We start from the raw sequence: 21941 nt of genomic DNA on the forward strand, positions 1-21941 counted from the left end.
TCTAAATCGCACGAAGAGGAATTGACTTGTTTGACAGGTATGGATATATATTTACTTTCCAGTGTGGCAGGGAACCCCCATGAAGCAGAGTGCAACACAACCGCATTAGGAAGCACTGTGTGTGTGAGCAGGTAGCCTGGGCAGTTCCATTTCTCCCCCTTCCTCCATGGCCCCACAAGCCAAGAAAGCACAAAATAGTGCTGACTGCTGGATGTAAAGCCTTGATTTACCCTTGAGACACATCAACATCAGGACAAAAGTCAGAAAAACAAACTATATGTCATCTGATCTAAAAAGAGAAGATCAAAACTTATTGCAAAACAGTAATTTCAGTCTCAGATTTTTCACTATTACAGAACTTCACCATTAAGCAGAAGAGGTAACTCAAGACTTTCATTTTTGTCTTGAGAATCTCAGAGGAACTCGGACAGAAATTGTTACAATTTTTATTTTGATTTAGCAGAAGAATGAATGCCATTCATCTATTCCAAGAGTAAGAAGGGTTACTCCCAACCATGCCCCCCACCCTCCCGTCCCCCTTCACAACTTTGATCTACTATAACCCACTTAGTGACAGGAGCCCAACTGAACTACACCATGCACACAATTATGTTTGTCTTTTTTTTTTTTTGTAAGGTAAACCAGACCATGTTGGCAAAAGGATATGAAACTATGAAGCCTGAGCAAATAACCCACTAAGAAGGTGATGGGAAGACAGTTATTTCTTCATACTTCCTGAAGTTACAACTACCCCCACCCATACTTATTTCAGCTGCAGAAAATGATCTACACTCAGGACTAATGAAGCTACGCACAAAGGAAGTACAACTGCTACTAATAAATATTTAGAAGATGGTGGTCTTACAGTCTGTACAAGTTAATTTTAGGTATAAATTAACACCTTTCTAAGCCTGCCCATGACTGAAGGCCAGTAACTGCCCTAAAAAAAAAAAAAAAAAAAAAAAAAAAAAAAAAAAAAATCAAGTCTAGATTTATACTTTAGTATATTCCAATCCGTGGAAGGAATTTAACCAAAATTCCTCCCACAGCATCCAAGAATTTAGGAAGATTTTCTTTGTTTCCTGCAGTTATTTTCATCAGTGAAAAGGATGTGTAGAGTGTAGAACTTATTCCTTTATTTTGATATTAAAAAACTGTTTCAGTAAGTTATATAATTTTGTGTTTCACAACAGATGGCATAACAAAACTGAACATAAAAAAGAACAAGGAAACAAACTCCTAAAAGCATAATACAGCTCTATTTAAAGAACCTTTCGTATAATTGTAACATTGTACTTTGGTAGTACATTGAAATTGTACTATTGTACAATTGTACAAATTGTACAAATTGTACAATTTTGTGACCTCTGTTTATATAACTCAGTTTGAACTGAGAAACTCTACCTAGTATATCAGTCTAATCTCATTGTTTTGTAGTTGCAGGCTTCTTGTAGTTGCAGACAACTGTTTTATCTCCATGAAGTTGTCTAAGTTTTATCCACCTGCACCTATGTTTTGCAGCAAGAACTTCCACAACTTACTACTTCACAAAGAAGTATTTCCTCTTGTTTGAGTCCATGGGTATTCATGTCATTGTTGCCACCTACTTCTTCATTTACAAGGGCTTGCAAATACTCCCTCTGTGGCTGCTGCTGCTTCACAGCCTTCTAGCATAGCATCTCCTTTAGGGCATTCTTTTCCAGGCTAAAGAATATTACTGTTCTCAATTGTTCTTTCATTGTACTTTGGTAGTCCCTTGTGATCTCAATGTTAGTAAGTTATTCCATGTACTTTATATGATCTACAAGAAGTAACAAATTGACTTTAATAAAGAAATTAATCACTCCTATAAGAACTGAAGGAAAAAAACCCCATAACATACAAGTTATTGACATACACTATGCAGACCAAGCAATGTCAGAACAGCAGGTGAAATAATGTCATGTAGTGCAGGGACACTTTTGAATTCAGAAGGTACTTCTGAATAGAATAACCAATTTCAGCCCCTGTATACCACTTCTAACACCTGAAATGGGTAGAAAAATTGCTTTATTAGGAAAAAACCTGCTTTTATACTCTAACATCTGCTACATTACTGACACCAAGCTTCACTGATTATACTTTAAAGACAATATATTGCTTATGTGTTTTTATATCATGAAGCAAAATTAAGCAACACATTACATTTGTACTCTGTCAGAAAATCTTGCAGTTCTATTTATTCAGTGTAGTGTTCTATTTATAGAAATGCTAAAGTTAACAACCCACATCAAGAGATGGGATGTAGCCATGAAAGAAGAATTAAAAATAGTTTACCTCAAACTGTCAACTTACTTGACATATTTTTTGTTTCCCTGTTTGGCATTCAGCAAACAGAATACTTCTAGGAAACTCAGTGAACTAAGACATGGATGGAAGAAATTCTTGTTCTTGCCTTCTCTTCTTGTTCATTTCAGAAGTGGTAATTTACATGTGTCTACAGACATCACTTTTGAGGCTATTTTATCATTTGTACATCACCTGGATGTTTAAGCCTCTCCAGAGATATGCATGTCATCCCTCAGCATCTGATTTGATTTTCAGAATGTAGTGTCTCTTCCAAATACATAGTGCATAAGACTAAGCAAAGAGTTTCTCTCACCTTCTCTCATTAGAAACTATACCAGAAATGAAGTATTTCTTATAATACAGAAGAATAAGAAAGCATTTTTTAATATAATCTCCCTCTATACAGCTCAAATACCAATGCTAGGAGCAGGATAGAAAGACGAGAAACTTTACTTTCAGGGGGTAAAAATTCCCTTTTGACAAACTTTCTTTACCCACATGAGGATGGATGTGGACGTTATAGGACACAGAAATAGGAAGGGCAGAGCAACATATTACCTCATCCCACTTTTTCCAGTTAATTTCTATTCCCTGTGGGGTATAACTCATATCCACTAGTCTGCCTTTAAAAGCACAAGTATCTTTGAGATGCAAGCCGATATGTTTCAATACCTTCCATTTTGCTGTCCTGTTTTAAAGCAGTTCACTGTATCTCTTCCTGTACAAGGGAAGGCCACTCTTGTATTGAATAAAGAAATTCTTTTCCCTGGACAGAAAAGTGTTCCGTTGAGATACTTCCTTTTCTCTGACATCCAGGAAAGCCAGTTTTGAACATGGCAATTTCAATTACCATAGCTCGTAATTAATAACTTCCATGGTTAATATTCCAACATATATTCCAACATTTATGGTTAATATTCCAACACAACCTTAAGTCTGCTGTCTGAAAGGGAGCAACGAGAAGATCAGTTTATGATCGTCCACTAGGTGGGGCGTTCCCCAAGCTTATGCATCAAATCAGCTGTTTCTACTTTCCACATTGTTTAGTCTTAGGAGGAAAATTTCTCTTTTCAGCAAAGGAGAGCAAGATGGTAAGCGCAAAACCAAATTCCTAAGTATAAATATCTAATGCTTACTACTGCTCTCAATGAAAATAATCTCACAATTAAGCTAGGGTTTTTTTAGTGTGTTATAAGGAAAGTAAACAAATAGGAAAGGGCACGAAACAATTCTCCTTCTCCTGGGCGACAAGCAAAGATCGGCACTGTATTGGCAGTTAGGAATTTTCTTAAGGAATTAAGAGGGTTTTTCTTCCCAGTGAAGATTTTTTCCTTAGTTTTTGGAAAAAACTTCACCTGTTTTAAATCTAGCTAAGGAGAACAGTGTTTGAATTATAGGAACTGTTGCATTGGAGGATAATAATAGCTGATAAATAGCATTCATTTCAAGAGAAATCCAAAAGGAAAAAAGTAAACAGAAAACCAAAACAAAACAACCTCTTCACAATTCCTAAAGATACTTTAAAATTGAAGAATTAATGCAATTTGTTACAAAAACCCACATAGACCATACTGGCAAGGTTGCACTACAATATTAGCTTTAAAAAAGATGGAGGGAAAGGGAGGAAGTCACACTAGGAAACTGGATCTCCACATTTGGTCTTAAAGAGTACACCTACTCTTAGCCCAAAGTTAGTAAGTATAACAAGAATCATAGGTAAAACCATAATTGTATGCATCACTGGGAAAGCCATCACGGAAATAACATGCCCTTTAAAAATCAAAATCGCAACACGAAGAAAAGATGTTTGACAAAAGTCACAAGTATGATTTATGGTCCAGAAAACCTTCCTTTCAGTAACAGGCTAAGTAACCTCATGTGTTTCAGAGAAAAATTTGAAGGTCACAAGCATACAAGTAGCTTCAAATCAAGCTACCTTCTGATACTGGAGCAGTTTCCACGACACAAACGTATAACAAGGCTCAAAAGTGAAAAAAAGAAAAACAGATAAAAATTCCAAAGGTGAAGATACTACATATTTTAAAAGCGTTCAGGCTAAGTACTGGAAGCACTTACCAAGGGAGAGGATAGCTTCTGCCATCATGTTAAAATTTTATATCATGACTGAAATAGATTTAAAAATCCTCCTGTCAGTTCCAATCAAAAGTTACTCGGCTTGCTGCATGCCATTTTATGACCATTTAACACTATAGGAAGTGAAATCAGAGAACAGTAATGATCTGCACTGGTTTTAAAATCTGCAAATCTAAAGATCAGGAGAGGAAGTAAAAGCTCCAAGCCTACAAAGTGTGACAGAGGCTCTGTTGTATTACTGCTTGGCAGGGCTAAAGAACTAAGCTTCTATAGGAACTCATACTCACAAACATGACAGAAAAAAGCTGACAAAAGAGCTTTTGAACAGTGACTGCATAAGCATTATGGCATATTGCAATTATGAATAATGACCATTTACACTTTGTATTGAGATTTCACTAAGTTCAGAAATGTAGGTCTTCAGCAGAACTGAAAAAGACAGACCATAATAGAACTAATACTTTCTGTAAAATATTTCTCACTAAATGATAAGCTATAGGAATAGTGTAAGGCAGTTTTTGGTTTTGACATTCATAGCCAACCCTTCCTTGCTTTGCAGTTTTTTCTTTTTTTTTTTTAATTGAGATTGCTTCACGTATAAAGATGTTTCCACAGAATCACAGAATGTCAGGGATTGGAAGTGACCTCAAAAGATCATCCAGTCCAATTCCCCTGCTGGAGCAGGAACACCCAGATGAGGTTACACAGGAAGGCGTCCAGGCGGGTTTTGAGTGTCTCCACAGTAGGAGACTCCACAACCTCCCTGGGCAGCCTGTTCCAGTGTCTGTCACCCTCACTGAGAAGAAGTTTCCTCTCATATTTAAGTGGAACCTCTTGTGTTCCAGTTTGAACCCTTTACCCCTTGTCTTACCATTGGTTGTCACCAAGAAGAGCCTGGCTCCATCCTCGTGACACTCACCCTTTATATATTTGTGAACATTAATGAGGTCACCTTTTCACAATTCAAAGCATCTAAAGATTCCACAAATGAGAGCTTCAGTGTTGTTATAAATCTCAAAGTTCTATAAACAAATTCAAGCTAATGCTTGAGAAAATTACTATTTTGAGAAAACATTGAGGAAAAAAAGACATAGGTAAATAGGTACTTATTCTAAAACGCACTACTTTTATGCAAAAAAAAAAAAAGGAGTCAGACAGTAATATACTTCAGCCACAAAATGAAAGGGAAATAGGCCTATTATTTTTAATACTTTCCTTCATTACAAATGGACTAAATGCCTTTCTGCATAACTGTAATTACTGGAAGGTGCTGTATTAACTATTAGCTTTTTATTAATTTGGCACTTTGGATGTGTACATAATTAGTCAGCAGAATGTGCTAAAAGTGCTAAACCACTGTAGACTGTTCATAAAACATATGCTCGAGCTTGAATTGGTAGCAAATGCTGGAAAAACACCATTTTCAAACAAAGCTATAATTGCAGTTTATCCCTTCTCTACAGTTGCTACTCAGCTTTGTCTGAAAAAATCCTTCCCCAAAAGACTGCTACAATGACGGGCACAAAAATGCATCCACAGGTCAGATTTTCTCAAATAATCTGCTCACAGCTGAAGTTTTCAGGTATGTCAGTTTGCAAATTGCCTTTTAATTTACCTAACAACTGCCAGCTTTCAAGTTTGAATATGTTCTTAGGCAAACGTCAGGTGATCAGCTTACATCACAAAACAGAAGCAAGGCTTCATGGATACAATAATCCAAAAAGCATGCTACAACAACATAAGGAGCAATGAACCAAGTAAAATCTAAACACACTTGCAAACAGCATGTATCACATATATTATGGTTGAATGTCCCTACATTTTGCTATGTTTTGTTTTTTTGTGACCTCTGTTTATATAATTCAGTTTGAACTGAGAAACTCTACCTAGTATATCAGTCTAATCTCATTGTTTTGTAGTTGCAGGCTTCTTGTAGTTGCAGACAACTGTTTTATCTCCATGAAGTTGTCTAAGTTTTATCCACCTGCACCTATGTTTTGCAGCAAGAACTTCCACAACTTACTACTTCACAAAGAAGTATTTCCTCTTGTTTGAGTCCATGGGTATTCATGTCATTGTTGCCACCTACTTCTTCATTTACAAGGGCTTGCAAATACTCCCTCTGTGGCTGCTGCTGCTTCACAGCCTTCTAGCATAGCATCTCCTTTAGGGCATTCTTTTCCAGGCTAAAGAATATTACTGTTCTCAATTGTTCTTTCAAACTTTTTTTTGAAATGCTGTAGCTAAGGAGAATCATGCGAATGACAACCATTTTGTCAATCCCAAAGGCTCTGTTGATTAAATCTCGATAGACCTATGATGATCTAATTCACAGTGAAAACTGAACTAGTCTCAAGATTTTATCTGGAGATTAGGAAGTCATCCATTCTTCTACATACTTCTAAGTCAATCTGATCCTGAACCTTTCAGAGAGGCAGTGGTATTTATGAATATTCTCATGCACTAGTGGAATGGCTTTATTTTCAGTTCATATAAATGCTAGAAATTAATTGTTATTGTTCCAGAGAGTATAAAGTCTCCAGATCCAGTCTAGCAATGACCATGGATCTTTCAGTGACCTGAGTATCCATGTAAAACAGAAATAAAATTAATGGAAGAGAAAACTTTTGATATCAAGTAATGACAAGGAATAATTTTGCTGGAGGTCTCCATGTTGCCTTTAAGGGTTCAGGCTTACATTTCAAAAGCATTTTCAAACATTCTAAAGCGTAAATTATTGAAATAAGCAGAGAATGCTATAGAAAATTAAGTTCTGTCAGGAAGACCAGCATGATGATGGGTTCAAAGACATGAGTTTGAATAGTAACACCAAAAACTGGCAGGTGACTCTACCAGGACCAAGGAAGACAATTTAATCCATAGTTGAGAAAGTGTCAGTACTAATCAGAGGAGTTTATGTGGAAGATTCTGGAGACAAAAAAACTATTGAAAACATTTGTTTATCTTTAACATTATGGAGCCTGGAGTTTTATGACACTGCACAATGATAACAGGAGAAATCAATCTGTCCTCTTTTCCATAGGTTTTTGCTCATGATGGGAACTATCTGCAAATTTACTCAACACATGTCCTCAGGCTTCTAAAAGAGCAAACTTCAGCCACCACAAGAACCAACTGTTAAGACAGAACACCAAGTACTCTTTTCACTCCCACTCTTTCTCTCACAAAACAAAAATCCTTAAATAAGCTGATCTGAAAAATGCTTTTGTACATCAGAGGATAATTTCCCTCAATCTTAAGGAAAAAATACATATCTTAGTTTTGATAATGCCTTCTTACAGGAACCTAATAGCTGAGTATAAACCTGAAATCCTACATATTTTCATTGAGCAGGTTACTTATACCGTTATATATTTCTATTCTGAGGCCATTTTCCTGCCTAAAAGACAGACTATTCCTGATAAAAAACAGAAGTCATTCTGTCAAAAGTTGTGTTTCAGGCTTAGAGGCAAAACTGTAAAAATACCAGCAATGTGCTCAAAAAGCCAGCTAGAAAAGACTAATATGACAACTTCACAAGCCCAACTTCAGAACTAAGCAACAAGCTGTAGTTTTTTGAAATAATCAAATAATAAACTCTAAGGTATTTTATAGACTAAAAAAAGAAAAAAAAAAAAAAAAAGACTGGCTTCATATTCTTCCTTTGGGTAGCTCTTTGTATAATGCAACTAAAGGTTGATACTCGCTCAGTACTAAGTTCCTGAATAGAACCTCAGTTGGGTTGATGATGTAAAAGCGAGAGCAGGAGGATTCCATTTCCTCTTCTATAGCACAGCAGAGACATAGATAATCAAATAAAAGTAGTTTATTTTTGTCACAGAAGGAACAGACAGCTTTAAATAACACTCAGAAGACAGACTGGTTTTGACTACAGGAGGAGATAAGTTACCATTTACTGATGACAAGCCTTGCTGCTTTTATATAGAATTAGTCTCAAGAGGAAGCAACGCAAATTAAGGGAAACAGAACTCAAGAAGAAGGGCACTAGGTGTTTCAAAAGATTTATTTCTCCTATCAGATAAAAACAAAACCAAAAACCCCTCTAGGAGAACATATAAAAAGTTTTTTCCTCCTGCACCAAGTGCCGAAAAAAGAACAGTAGAGAGAATCTCACAGCATTCAAAGCTACTGCTTTAAAAGAGCAGGGAAGTGGCAAAGGAAAGCCTTCCTTTATACCTTCTGCTGTTTTGATTTGGGAGAAAGATGAAGGCTTTGATATTTAGAGAAGGACCAACAGCTGAGACCTGAGCACTAGCTCAGTAATGATCAACTATTGAGAAATACTGAAGTACCAAATTGTCAGCTCAGTTTGGTAGGACCACCATATATACAACCCAAACCTTTTTTCTTTATGTATTCCCTAGAACACTAGGTTTCATTTGGCATTTCAACCCATGCATTTATATGGATATAAAATATTTGTATATATATGGTATATATCAATCCAACTGCCTGGTCACATTTCACAGGAATATGACATATGAATCTTAACTCTTTAGCTTTCAACAATAATGTAATAGCTTTTAGCTTGTCTTTCTACTTGCATTAGTTATACCACTTTGTGTAGAATAGTTTATTTTAAAGTTGTTGAAACAATTTGTCTGTCTTCCTTTTTTTTAAAAATAATAGAAAACTGTAACCCAGTGAGAACTGCAAGTTGACAGCTGTCACATTCTAGCAGAGCCAGGCAGTGTTCAGCCTTTTCTGGTTCTGATTTTCTCCCACGTGAGGGATCAGCAAACCCCACTCCTGCCGTGATAGCAAAAACCAAGAACAAGTTCTAGATGAGAAAACAGACAGAAGTGTGAACTTCACTTCTCATTCTCTATCCAGTATTTCCCCTTCAAGGCTCTATGCAACTCTGTATCACTGTTTCAGTTCTTTTATTTTCAAAAGGTTTTAACCATGCTGCATACCAAGGTTTCTGAACTACTGCATTTTATCACCCCTAAATAATGGAAGAAGTCCATCCAGTCTGCTACAGATACATTAAAAAAAAGGTAGATAAGACTGAAAATTCACTGATTTCTGTTACGGAGGTTCACTAGAACAGGCAAAATTGAATAGTCACATTATTAAAATATTATAAATGCAAGTTCACACATGGCAGACATGGGTCCTTCATCTCACTGAAAGCTCATATCTTAGAAATGTGGGGTTCTACATCAATGAACCTCTGTGTCAGACTCAATGGCAGTTTTGTGATGCAGACAAATAGCTATTTGAAACTGGCTTGAGAGAGCTGATGTTTTTAACCCGAGGCAAATTTGTATTGTAGTGGTAGAAATAAGGCTATTAATGAACTCACCAATATTTAGCTATTTCTGTTGTGCCTCTCATTGGTCAAATTTCACAAGTCTAGCACTGTACTGCCCAGGGCAAGAAAATTAAATAAGAACCTTTTTCACTAGGAAAAGTTTAAAGCTCTTCATATTTAGAGGAGGGAATTGGGACTCAGTTTATACTGAAGATGAATTTTTATATAAGCCCACTATATAGTCAAGTAGGCAAATTTTAAAAGAAGCCTCAAATCTCTATTTTTGCAACTCAGTCTCAATGTTTTTCTAAAACAGGAAAAATTAACATTCTATACTGCTCTCTACAGTAGCATGCTAGTAAAACATTACAAAATCAGAGGCTAGCCTTTATACTCAAGATGTTTCTAACTGATTTCTAGCTCATGATTCCGTGATTCATGATTCAACAAGAACAAAAAAAGTGGTTAGTATTTGCCATAGCAAATACAGACACACCTTGTAGCTTTGAGAAGCAGAAAGTGAGATCTTTCTGTCAATGCAGGCAAGTAACAGCTTTAGTCATCAGAAAGTTTTACTGAGCACAGCCGCATCACATACCTGCATATGCATTAAGAATTAAAGCAAAAATGATAATAAATGTTCTGTATAGAAATCACCTTTACAGTGTAGATCCTAACTCTAAAGATTCTTTCCTGTTCCCTCTCTTGGCAGCACCAACCCTTAACAGTGCAGTTATTAGGGCACAATGGTAACAGAAATCTGTAAGGAGATAGCAAAGTTAGAGGGGAAAAAAATAAACAGACACCCAGGAGATTCTCTGTTTTAGTCCAGTGCTACCTTAGAGACCAACGGTACCTGCTTGGCTGCTTTTTTGCCCTCGTTCTGTGCCAATGCTTACACCAGGAAGGGGAGTACCTGAAGTACCTGATTAAATGCTGCTGCAACTGATTAGCAACACAGTCATTTCAAGGTCTCTTGAGACCCTCAGAATCTGCAATCCTTCCTCCAGCCCCACAGCTGGAGCTGTGGCAGCACTAAAGAAGTCACCAGTTGGAAGGCTCAGCCACACTTCACTGTTGGCACCAAATGACCCTTTCACAGCTACTTCCTTCTTAACATCTTTCTCTCTTAAAAGTCTGTGCTACACCTGACACTGAAGCTGACAGCTCCCTGAAGGGCTAGTTTTTACCTTCCCACTCAGAAAAATAACTGAAGTTGGTGTTATTTTTCCCACTTTACAAATGGAGGGCAGGTCAGGAAACAAGGCATATCTCTAAAACAAACCACATGAAATCAATTAGTTTTCAGTCCTGCGCATCATCATTTGGACAAAGCTTTAGATCTCTTGCTATTTGAAATTCCAACTAGAAACTGAAATTTTTAATAGTGTTGTTTCAGACACCAGGACAGTAATGCATTTCAATTTGTTTCCTGCGTCTATTACCATTGTGTGCTTGTGAGCGCCAGCTAAGTTTAGCAACTAATTAGACCTAGTCACAATTCCATTAGAGGTCTGGATCAGTAACTCACCAAGCAGGAAACAAAACATCTATTATTGAAAAAACTGTAGCTTTATTTGATGGATTTTTTTTAAAAGAGTTTGAAGAGGAAGAAGTCATCCAGCAGCTATACAAACCTCATTGTGTGCTTCCATTTTAGAAGCCACAAAATAGGTCATGCTCCAATCAAGTGAAACCTTTGGCTGACATAAGTATTTTTAATCAGCTGAGCTTTGAGAGTGGAGTAACAGCTATCAAAGATCATCCTGAACATAATGAGTAGCTCCAGTACTAATTTTTTGCTTTATATTGAAAACAGACAGTTTCAATATAAACATAACTTTCCATTATCTTCAACAAAGCAGCTGCAAAAAAGCTCCAACAAAGAACAACACAGTAGAGTCAATACCAAGGAAGAAGCAAGCAGTAACACAAGATTTCACACCCCTGTAAAAAAGGCAACTTACTGGTATAGTGGAAAGAATATTTAATACTGGGAAAGCACAAGGGCCTAGAGTTTCCTCAGAGAGATGTCTATACAGTGGTATTCTGCTATTGTGTACTAGGAGGTCACAACTAGGGTGAGGGGATAGACGAAAGTATCAATGCCTTTGAAAAAGATAAGATCTTGAAGTATTAGCACAGAGAAGAAAAACAGCTAGCTTGGAAAAATTACAATGTTATAAAACCCTTGTAACAACTAGATAAGGATTAATTTACTGTAGGTCTTAAACTGCAAAAACAAGCAGAGGTCAGTGTGGAATCCCTGGCAGAATTTGATCTGGTACAAAAGTACTTAAAATTGAACCAAACTCTAAAAGTGGTAGGAGGTAAAGCTTTGAAAGTTCCATGAATAGTCCAAATACTGCAGCTGTCAGACAAAATACACACAAATCCCAAGGAAAAAAACACACCTCTCACTCAGTATTCTCACAGCGTTCCCAAATCCCCATTTCACCTTGTTCCATCCCATTGGTCTTTGAACCTCTTTCAGTGTATCTATTTGCTGTATGCCTAAGAGTTCAGCAACTCAGAGGAGGAGAAAGGGTTGGGGGGAGAATGCAAGTTTGCCAGATCAGCAAATAATTCCACAAATTTTGTGTTTCTGTGTCACATCTTGAAGGCTTGTTAAGGGTGAGGCATAGAGAACATACTTCTGTAAAAATCTTAAGTCCAGCTTCAGCAGTACAACAAAAAGAAAGAAACAAAAATTAGTCACCTTTGAGCGACTTTGAGGCTTGCTTTCCTCAACCACATCTGAATATAAAGACTACCACACTTGCCAAGTTCACATGCAATACTGGTCACCTCCTAACCACTCCCCACCTGCGCTGGCCCCCTGTCCCCAAAGACTCCCAAAACAAGAGCCTGGGGGTGGGTGGAAGAGCAAGCACAAAATTACTAGAGCTCTGCTGGCCTACGTGACTACATTAACAAATCATAGCAACAGGGAGATATGTTGCACCTCTAGTCTTCAAAGACTGTTCTAATTCATATTCTATACTACCCTTCCTGCCATATCATTCTCATCCTACTTGTAGGACTCCATGCTTCCAAGGTTCACTTATCATCCCCTCCTCCCCCTGCCAAGAAAACACAGAGAACTGTAAACATGACTACGAAGGCTATAGCAACAAAAAGTAAAAGGTATTCGTATTGAACTATAAAGAAACACAATTTTTTAAAAAAACTTTGAATAGATCATGTTGCTAATTAAAGCATTTGCATTATCTAAGAATACAGGCCAGAAAAAAATACTGTATTTAAAAAAAGGATATTAAGCAAGCAAGCACTCCTCCAGCATGCAATGAGATAGTTGACTTGGGAGGCTAATGAATTAGTATAAACAATTTAAAACTAATTTAATTTAACAGCATAGAGCATTTGTGCATTGCAAAGCAACAGATAGTCATTTGTTTCTTCATTAAATCAAAGATAAAATTGCTGATTATCCTTCCATGAATTATTTTATTGAAGAGGACAGCAAACAAATTTTATATTTAGTCATAAAAGCTCATAGCTAGTCCCCAAACAAGCAAATGTAGTCAGTGAAGGATACCAGGGAACATAATATAAACCAGCTGTGGTTTAGGGCAACACGTTATTCAGCCAAAACAGATTCTCACATTTTAACAGTTAGCAAACAAATGTTTATACAGAAAGTTAATATAGCATTTAAAGTTTACTTTTTATTTCCACAAAACATATCTAAATAGCAGAATTTATTATTCACAAACTTTAAATGCATTGAGAATGCTGAGCATTTGGTACTGCCAGAAATACTAAAATGATTAAACCCCCCTCTACTTCACAGATAAGTTTATGAACTTGCCTCAAATGTGTTACCGGTGATATCAAATTCTGGTGGAACAAAGGCACCCTCTGGATCATCTTTGAAAGCAAAAAGAAACGTGTCATATTAAAAATTAGTAGTCTTTTTTGCTTAAAAACAAAACCAATTTGATAATACAAACTTAATGACATACTCATAAATGATTTGAAAGAAACTATGTATATAGCAGTATTTTGGTTCACTCATATCTAATGTACAAAAAGCTTGTTATCCATGTTTCTAGTAGTGCAAGTAAAATGAAGCGTTATTTTCAAGCTTTCTGTAAGAAGGTACCATACTTTCCTACTAAGAAACAAAAAGAGACAAAACACCCCAAAGAGGTACATTTACCATGCCTAACCACTTCTTGCCTTCATATATTCATGTTTGCACCAAGTTATGACCTAAGCCGGTGTGGCTCAGCTGTTGCTTGCAAGTTTAATTTGATTAATGCAACATTTCCATTCACTATTTTCCACTGCAGACCTGGGGCATAAGGGTTCAAGCAGCAAAGCCAACCTGAACAGCTAATGGCCTCTTCATCTACAGGCATCTTGACCTTTCTGCTTAGTTTGTTTTAATTATGATAAAAGAGTTGAGGAAGCACATTCCCCACCTGCATGCTGCTTAGCAGAGAAATGAGCTACTGCAGCAGCCATTTCTTAGTGAAGAGGTGGAAGGAAGAAAGGGACACCTTAAGAGAGCGATGCTGCTGCATCCAAGCATGCATATAGTATCTCACTGTACTTATGTCACTTGAACCCAGTAAAGAACACCAGGGGATTTTAAAAAGTGCCTGACTAAAAACCCTACACTTCACTTACACATACAACTCACCTAGTGTATCCTTCCGTGAAGCCAACAGATGACTGAAAGCCTTTAGAAGCAAAGACTATAAATTTCCCCTCTCAACAGGGAAAAAAACCAAAAAAGTATGCTCACCAGAGTAGCATACTCAACATAGCTTTCACTAATAAAACTTTATTTTAGAAGTGAAATGCAAAGCTCCTTTTGTGAAAAATACTAAACTCAGTTATATGGTAGAGAGAACTGGAGAAGACTTTTTTGACATATTCATATATTGAAGCTACCTGGCATGGCTGACTATCTATATGCCACAAACTGATTTACAGTTTCTCACTATGTTCTGAGATTCTACCTTTCCACTAAAAAAAATAGGAACTAATTCTGCATCCCCCATCACCATTTTTTCCTGATGTTTGGGGGACAAACAGGGAGGGGAATTAATTAATAGAAGGTATTTGGTCCCTCCTCATTCCCTACCCCCAGACTACTGTTCCTTCTTTTAATCACCCCACTATCTTTTCCCCTTCTTTTGATAGAACACTTCAAAGGCTGTACAAGCATATAATTTTTATCACTGGTAAAGCTCACTGTATCCTTTTAATTGAATGTTTACAATGGAAACCTGTCTGATTTGAGAAGACAAGAAGATATCAGAGCCCTTGGCAGAACATCCTATGGAATGTCATTTCAGTGCCACAAAACCTGCAGGAAGCAGAACTCTGCTAAAGCAGAGGTGACAGGCTGTTTGTTTTCTCTCACTGGCATGGAAATCCAGAGGTTATAATTTTCTTCTAGATAAATGAATCCATAGGCAACAACTATAGGGAAGCAAAAAGGATAACCTCTGCAAGTACCTATCTAACAAACTGTATTTTAAACAAATAGTAACAGGATCTGATGGAAAGGGGAAGAGAAAGAATCAAAGACATAGTGGAGTGTGTATGGGGGAAACAGAATATATACATAGCTTTTTGCATTCCTAGGAAAAAACAAAGAAACAATTTATTTAAAGAGAACTGATGAAAAGTCTCTTCCTCAGAGATTAACATGACATTAAGGAACAAGATCTTTGTCCATTTGCTTTGCACAGGAATTTGTTATCCCACATTTTAAGCAGTTGAATATTGCAAATTCCTGGATCGACTGTTTGCCAGTTATTCAATTAGAATAAGACATTTAAGAAGGAATTGATTTTTTTTTTCCTTTCCCAGCTGCAAGCACAGATCTCAGTTGAGGGGTATTTTTCATCGAGTAGATTTATTCCCTTCAACAAGTCTTTCACATACTTCTACAAATACAAAGCCATCTTTTTTCTAATTTCAAGTTATGACAAGCTCCTTAAAATAAAGGAAATTGATTCCACATTACCCTATTAACATGGAACTAAAAGTTAACTCATATTTGAGGAATTTAAGCACATAACAAACACCACAACAATTAAGAAGATATATTTTCATCTTTATTAATTATATTTTATGTTACATTTATTTGAAAAACTACCTTTAATTGCAAAGAAGGCAATAAATATTCATTTGTTGCAAACTTCTCTTACACCATTTTTTTCTAAATACTGCAATTTTGATTTTGATGAGAAAAATAAGCCCTTATTCTGACACAGAGTTAAAAATAAATTAAAGAAAACATAAGACCTGAATAGCGTGTATATGGACCACAACGGTGGTTCTTGGTACAAGCTGAAAATTTTAAAAGGATCATAGAATATTAGATTTTTTTTGTTTTGTAATATCCCTAAAAGGTTCAAGACAAAGATTCTTGAGATGGGTCATATGAAGAGTGAACAGTAACAATAACATGGTTTTTTTGTCTGTCATAAATCAGAAGTCAGTTTTTAAGTTAACTATCCCCCCCATTCATCTGCTACAATAACTGAAGGCCTTACATGCTACTACACACTGGGTTTTAGCATATTAAAATTCATTTCTCAGTCAGTCATCACACTTGCCAAGTCTAAAAATCACGACCTCAAAAAAAAAATAATAATCCTTTATTCAGGAGAGAGCTTTCCTTTCTGACAGTGAATAGGCACTAGAATTGCCCCATTCTCTGTGGCCACAATCATCAAGATACATTGAATGTCAGATTTCTCCAGAAATAGAACATACCCATGAAATGAGAAGAACTGGAAGAGAACAAGAACGTGCTTTACATAGGTAGAGGCTTGTGCACACAGATACACAAATACATAAGCTACCGTGTTTAAAATGGAGATAAAAGGACATTCCCCTGGATAAGTCTTAAAATAATCAAGATGAATTTTCTAAGCAAACTCATAAAAGCCTTTGTTCATCAATCACAAAACTGAACATGTAGTTTTATCCAGACCCATACTCACCCATTCTTAAACAAGTATTTGTTTTCTCTTTATTTTAATTACGAGTCTTAAGAACAGAATATAATGCTTTACTACAATCTCTCACTATGAGTTTCCATACTTCTAAAACAAACGGCCTGTAAACACAAATACTTACCGCTGAGCTGTTCCATGAAGCATACATTGCCATTGGTGTTAAAAGCCAAAGTGTCAGGAGTGATGCAGAGTGTCTGGAAGATTGCAGAATGGGCAATGCTCTTCAGTGAATGGCAACACTCCAGGCAAATTGCCCAAATATCCTGCTCAGTAAGACAGCTATCCCGCAGCGACAAAATATCAGCAAGGGACACATTCTCCTGCCAAAATACGAATTCATAAATTACCCTGTATTTCATGACAGTACTTTGTGTATTATAGATTACATTTGACACAACTGGCTACAAGTAATGTTTCCAGCAAGTTCTCAGACTTTCTAGGACACTGATTAACACCCCAAGATGCACCAAGTGCATGACTTTGCTCTTAACACAGTCTCTGAAGAAGCACATTTAACCTGAACAAAGGTATCACAGTGTGTTAACATCAAAAGAAGACTTACTATGCAAGCTATGTAAGTTACATAAACACTACATCAAAGTTAGGGAAACAGACCATTTGGAGGTAAAAGCAGAGAGACTAAGTTAAAACATTTTGTTTAACCCATGTCTCCCTTAAGCTCTCCCAGGTGCCTTTGGATAAACTACTTAAAAATTCTCTTCACAGCAGTTTTCCCTACCATCTGTGATCTGGGAAAAAGTATTATTTAAATTAGCCTTTCTTAAGAATGATAGTGTTATGAAGTTTAGTGGTGCAGACCATTTAATAAACACCGAAAAGCCCAACAAGCCATTGAAAAAGTGTTATTTGACTTAAAAGTAAACACTTTGGTTGGCCTAGGCCTCCTTATTACACCCAGATCTCTTAGTGATCTCTTAGAAATAAAGTCCATGAGCTATTTTGATCACTAAGTTAGGGTCCTAAACTGTAAGTCAACCTCTTTGACCCTGTCATCATAGTGAGGCTATGAAGAGTCCAGTTCCAAAAAACGTGGCTCTAATGTGGCTTCTCTGGTCAAGATGTTCAGAAAAAATGCTTTGTTCAAAGCAGCTAGCCTTTTTCAGTACATTTTTAGAACACAAAACTAATCAATTACCTATAGGTACAGCAGTAAAGCTTTAATGAACTTAAAGGAATGACAAAAACATACAAACAAAACATCAGTTCCACCTGTAAAGAAAAATAAGCTAACAAAAATGGAAGTATCTACAGAGTTTCTTTGCATCAAAGCTATATAGCTGTTACACATAATAATTTCTCCTTTATATATAGTAATTAAGAATAAAGACTATACTTCTGAATGATGTTAAATATACCTTGAAGATGTAGCTGCACATTCCTTAGAATACAGAAAATAGAAGGTATGTCATTGTCAGCAAAACAGAATGTGAAGTTATCTTACAGCTCAGAAAACTGTAGTGCTTTAAACTTTTAGTTCCTTGGAAAATACAGTTATAAGTTTCTTTACGTACCTCTGTACTGAAGAACATCATTGATATCTAGATTACCATTTGCAGAAGGGTTAACAACTTGTTAACATGTTTTTTTCAGAGAATTAAGTATTGCACTCATAATAGCCTTCAAACAAGGACAAATTCTTAGTCCAATAATTTATTTTTCTTTTTTAGTCTAAAGTATAATACTTAAAAAATAAACAAAAAACCAGTAGGAAATAAAACATGCTATTATTTGTGAAACTTGATTTCTATTTTCAATATCTATTTTCAAGTTTTCATCAGCCCAAGGATGCATCGATTTACTAATGGCAGCATTACTGCAGTGCCTTCCAGCACTACTCATGGACTCATTGAGTTCAGTCCTACATAATAAACAGCAAGAGATGTTGCAGTTCAAGTACATGAGACAAAAGATCTCATTTTCTCTGTGGTGTGCTCAGCATCATATGTGTAATGCTGCCATCAGATTTTGAAGGTGGATGAGGAAGTTTTGCACAGCTTTATGGGGAACTACTTCCAAGCATGAAATGCAGCACAGAAGTTCCTGTATCTGAAAACAAACACATGACAAGGAGCTGGACCACAAACCATGAGGCTTTGAAGCTGACCAAACTGACAGGTAGGATGAAGACAGGCTTGGAAAGATGAACTGCTTATTCTATGGTCAGCCCAAAAAAGTTTTGAAAAAAAAAACTAAAAACAAGAAGTAGTTCTACAATGAGCCAGTAAAACCTGCAACTTTTAAGACAGCTTCAATAACAAATTCCAGTCACAATCAGAACTTGGTAGAATTTATTTTGAGTCAAGCTTTGAGGTTGAGCTCTAGAGTGGATATTAATCATCAGTGGAGATATCTACACTTTAAACCTACAAAACCATCTTTGTCTCGTGATTATTTGGGGGAGTAAACAAAAGGTGATGATGATCTCATGTCAAACTTATTTTCCTTGCAGGGAAAGGGAAAGTTAGGTAATAAAGGGAAAAAAAAAAAAAAGATAAAAGAAAGGCAGGCCTATGAATGTTCAGTGGTTTCCATCAGCAATGGATGGCTAAGTAAAGATAAAAAACAAAGCAAAATACCACCACCACAACCACACAGTAAGCTGCCTTCTTTCCAGTGCTCCAGGACATGAAGTTACTTATTTCACAGAAACCACGTATTTGTCAAATGGCCACAGTACCTTGACCTTTGTTATTAAAGTTGCTATTGCAGCAAAGCAAGGCCTTTGTAGAGAATGTAACATTAAAAACACCAAGACGTGCATTTGATTAGTTTCCATCCCCAAAGCAATACAGAAAAAATTTTTCACTGAGTGTAAAAAAAAAATATATCCTTTTAAGACTATAATACAGGAGTCTACAGCAAACTGAAGCTTCTGGTGAGCCATAACTTCAGTATTTTGGACCACTGAAAGCTGGTTCACTCAAATGACCAGAAAACTCCTGTATTGTGTAACAGAGATGCCGATGCCTTTTCTCTCTTGTGTCACTATCAGTAAAAGATGCTTGTAAAAGCAATTACGGTTTAATAACTACAAAAAAGTGAACTGGCCAGACCACCATGCTTTAATTACTCACTTTAGTTCTCAATTTTCCCTTATATTTTCTTCAGAAAACATAAACCAGTTCAGTAGCATATAAAAATTAAGCAGATGAAGAGAGAACAGGAGGAGAAAACTAATTAATTGGCCACAGACACTTCTTAGAAGATTTGAAACTAAATATTAAGAAGTAGGAGATGGACAAAGTCCTAGACATTCAAAATACACCATCACCCTCTATATTTCCTACTCTTCTTCAGCTCAGGCAGCTTCTTGCTTCACATACTGTCTTTTGTAAACCACATACATCAGACACTAACCTTATTCCTTATACTTTGTACAGTGATAAGAAGCACGGGCTCCACTAAATGACTAAGCAGTTAAGAGTTATGTACATCAGCATTCACAGCTCTCTGGCACCTAAGTGTTTTTGCCAAGATAATTCCCACAAACTTCAAAACAATCTATTCCAGAATCGTGGAAAATCTGGAAAATACATTTCGTTAATTTCATCACATTTGACAAAAAACACTAGCTTGCCTGGGTAAGCTCACTGAGTACTCTTCAAAGCAGCCCTTTTTTATTCTCTAATCACCACTTGATAGGACATGTTCATTCTCTCAAAAATAATATTGAAAACATTTGTGTGTCTGGAATAACTAAATAGAAGGGACTGGTGGGAATCCACAATCAAAGTATATATTGAGCAGGTGAGAAAAATGGGCTCAGGTCTTTCCCACACTGAAGAGTTGACCTTCAGTCTTCTCCTCCTACCCTGAAGAAATACTCCAAATATAAAGCTGATGTGGAAAATGTAGGCCACTTCCACCTGCCTTCTCTATTTTGCCTGCGCCAGTCTGGGAGGGCCCACACCACTGAACGTTACACATGAGGGGACAAAGAGCCAAACTGCTGAGCCATTAGATGGCTTATGAAAACTGGAAGGGACTTTTCATTTTCAAACACACTTTTAAATCCTAATTCAGCTTGGGTTCTTAACATAGCAAATAATAAAGCTTGCAAGATCTAGTTTGGAGAACGAGTGGGTCACAGATAGCTCACCAAACTTTTACTTGAAAAAAAACCAAAACCAACAACTAATCAAAACATTTTGCCCATTCACTGGGGGTAAGGAACACACTTCATGTGGAAACATACAAAGATGAGCAAGAGCAATAAAAAGCAAGTGCAAATCTAAGCACAAATCCGGACAAATGTGAGGGCAGAACTGGGTTATAGCTATGGGTTATTTGACGTAGTAATTGAACAAACAGATCAAACAGGTTTGTTTTGGTTTTGGTTTGGTGGTTTGTTTATTTCCCAGAGACAAAGACCTTTTACACAGGGCAGCAAGATATGGTGGTACAAAAATCGGGTTGGCAGCTACTGGAAACTCTTTTTTCCATGTAAGAAATTTCCCTTTATCATGTGCGACAAGGACAGGTACTTCCCGACTCCAGCATCAGCACACGGCTACAACGGGAGTTACGAGTCACTCCACACTCGAGGACCATGACTTTGCTGTTGTGTGGGAAAGGTGCAGTGGGGACGGACTAAGCCCAACTTGGTAGCTGGGATCATGGGGCAGAAGAAACCAAGAGCCCGCGGCGAACAGGCGGAAAGGGAACGGTGGTGCTGACACAGCCTGGCCGCTCCCTGCGGGGCGGGTGAGCCCCCGGTTGTGTCCGGGGCCCGGCACAGCCGCTGAGCTGTCCTCACTGCGCGGGCAGCAGACGACGCAGGGGGGCCCGCGGGCCGCCCCCGAGGCCGCCTCACCACAGGTGAGCGCAGGGGCGGCGGCGGCTCCGTCCCCGCACCTGCCTCACTCACCTCATCCTCCAGCAGCGTCGGCAGAGGCTCGAAGTCGTAGCAGTTCACGTCCTCCTCCTCGTCATAAAACACATCGTCTGCGGCGCCAACAGCCTCCATTCCGCCCGGCGAGGAAGCAGAGGCTTCACCTCCGCAGCCTCCCTACGCGCCCGGAGCACGGCCCTCGGCCCCCGCCGCGGCTCATCCCCACACCCTCCAGCGGGCTGCCCCCGACAGCGACCCCCACAGCGCTGGCCCGCACGCTAGCCCCGCTTTAACCCCTTCCCCTCTCGGCAGGGTACGGCCGCGGAGGCGCCCCCTGTCTTTCCCGGCGTCCCGCCGCTGCTCGGTTAAGCGCTCGGCTAGG

The 21941-nt window shown here is 37.7% G+C and overlaps 1 protein-coding gene across 1 annotated transcript in view; it reads right to left on the reverse strand.

Annotated features, from left to right (window-relative positions):
• Positions 1-21694, reverse strand: part of KNDC1 (kinase non-catalytic C-lobe domain containing 1) — a gene marked incomplete at both ends in the record, with an annotated part of 63539 nt that extends 41845 nt beyond the window's left edge. Inside the window, 3 exons of the mRNA XM_082053834.1 lie at positions 13533-13591; positions 16829-17027; positions 21596-21694. Of these exons, the coding sequence (XP_081909960.1) occupies positions 13533-13591; positions 16829-17027; positions 21596-21694 (357 nt within the window). The remainder of the gene's footprint in view (positions 1-13532; positions 13592-16828; positions 17028-21595) is intronic.
• Between the last annotated feature and the right edge of the window lie 247 nt (positions 21695-21941).

Source organism: Streptopelia decaocto, assembly GCF_964273445.1.
Source record: "Streptopelia decaocto genome assembly, chromosome: 5".
Taxonomy (NCBI): Eukaryota; Metazoa; Chordata; class Aves; order Columbiformes; family Columbidae; genus Streptopelia; species Streptopelia decaocto.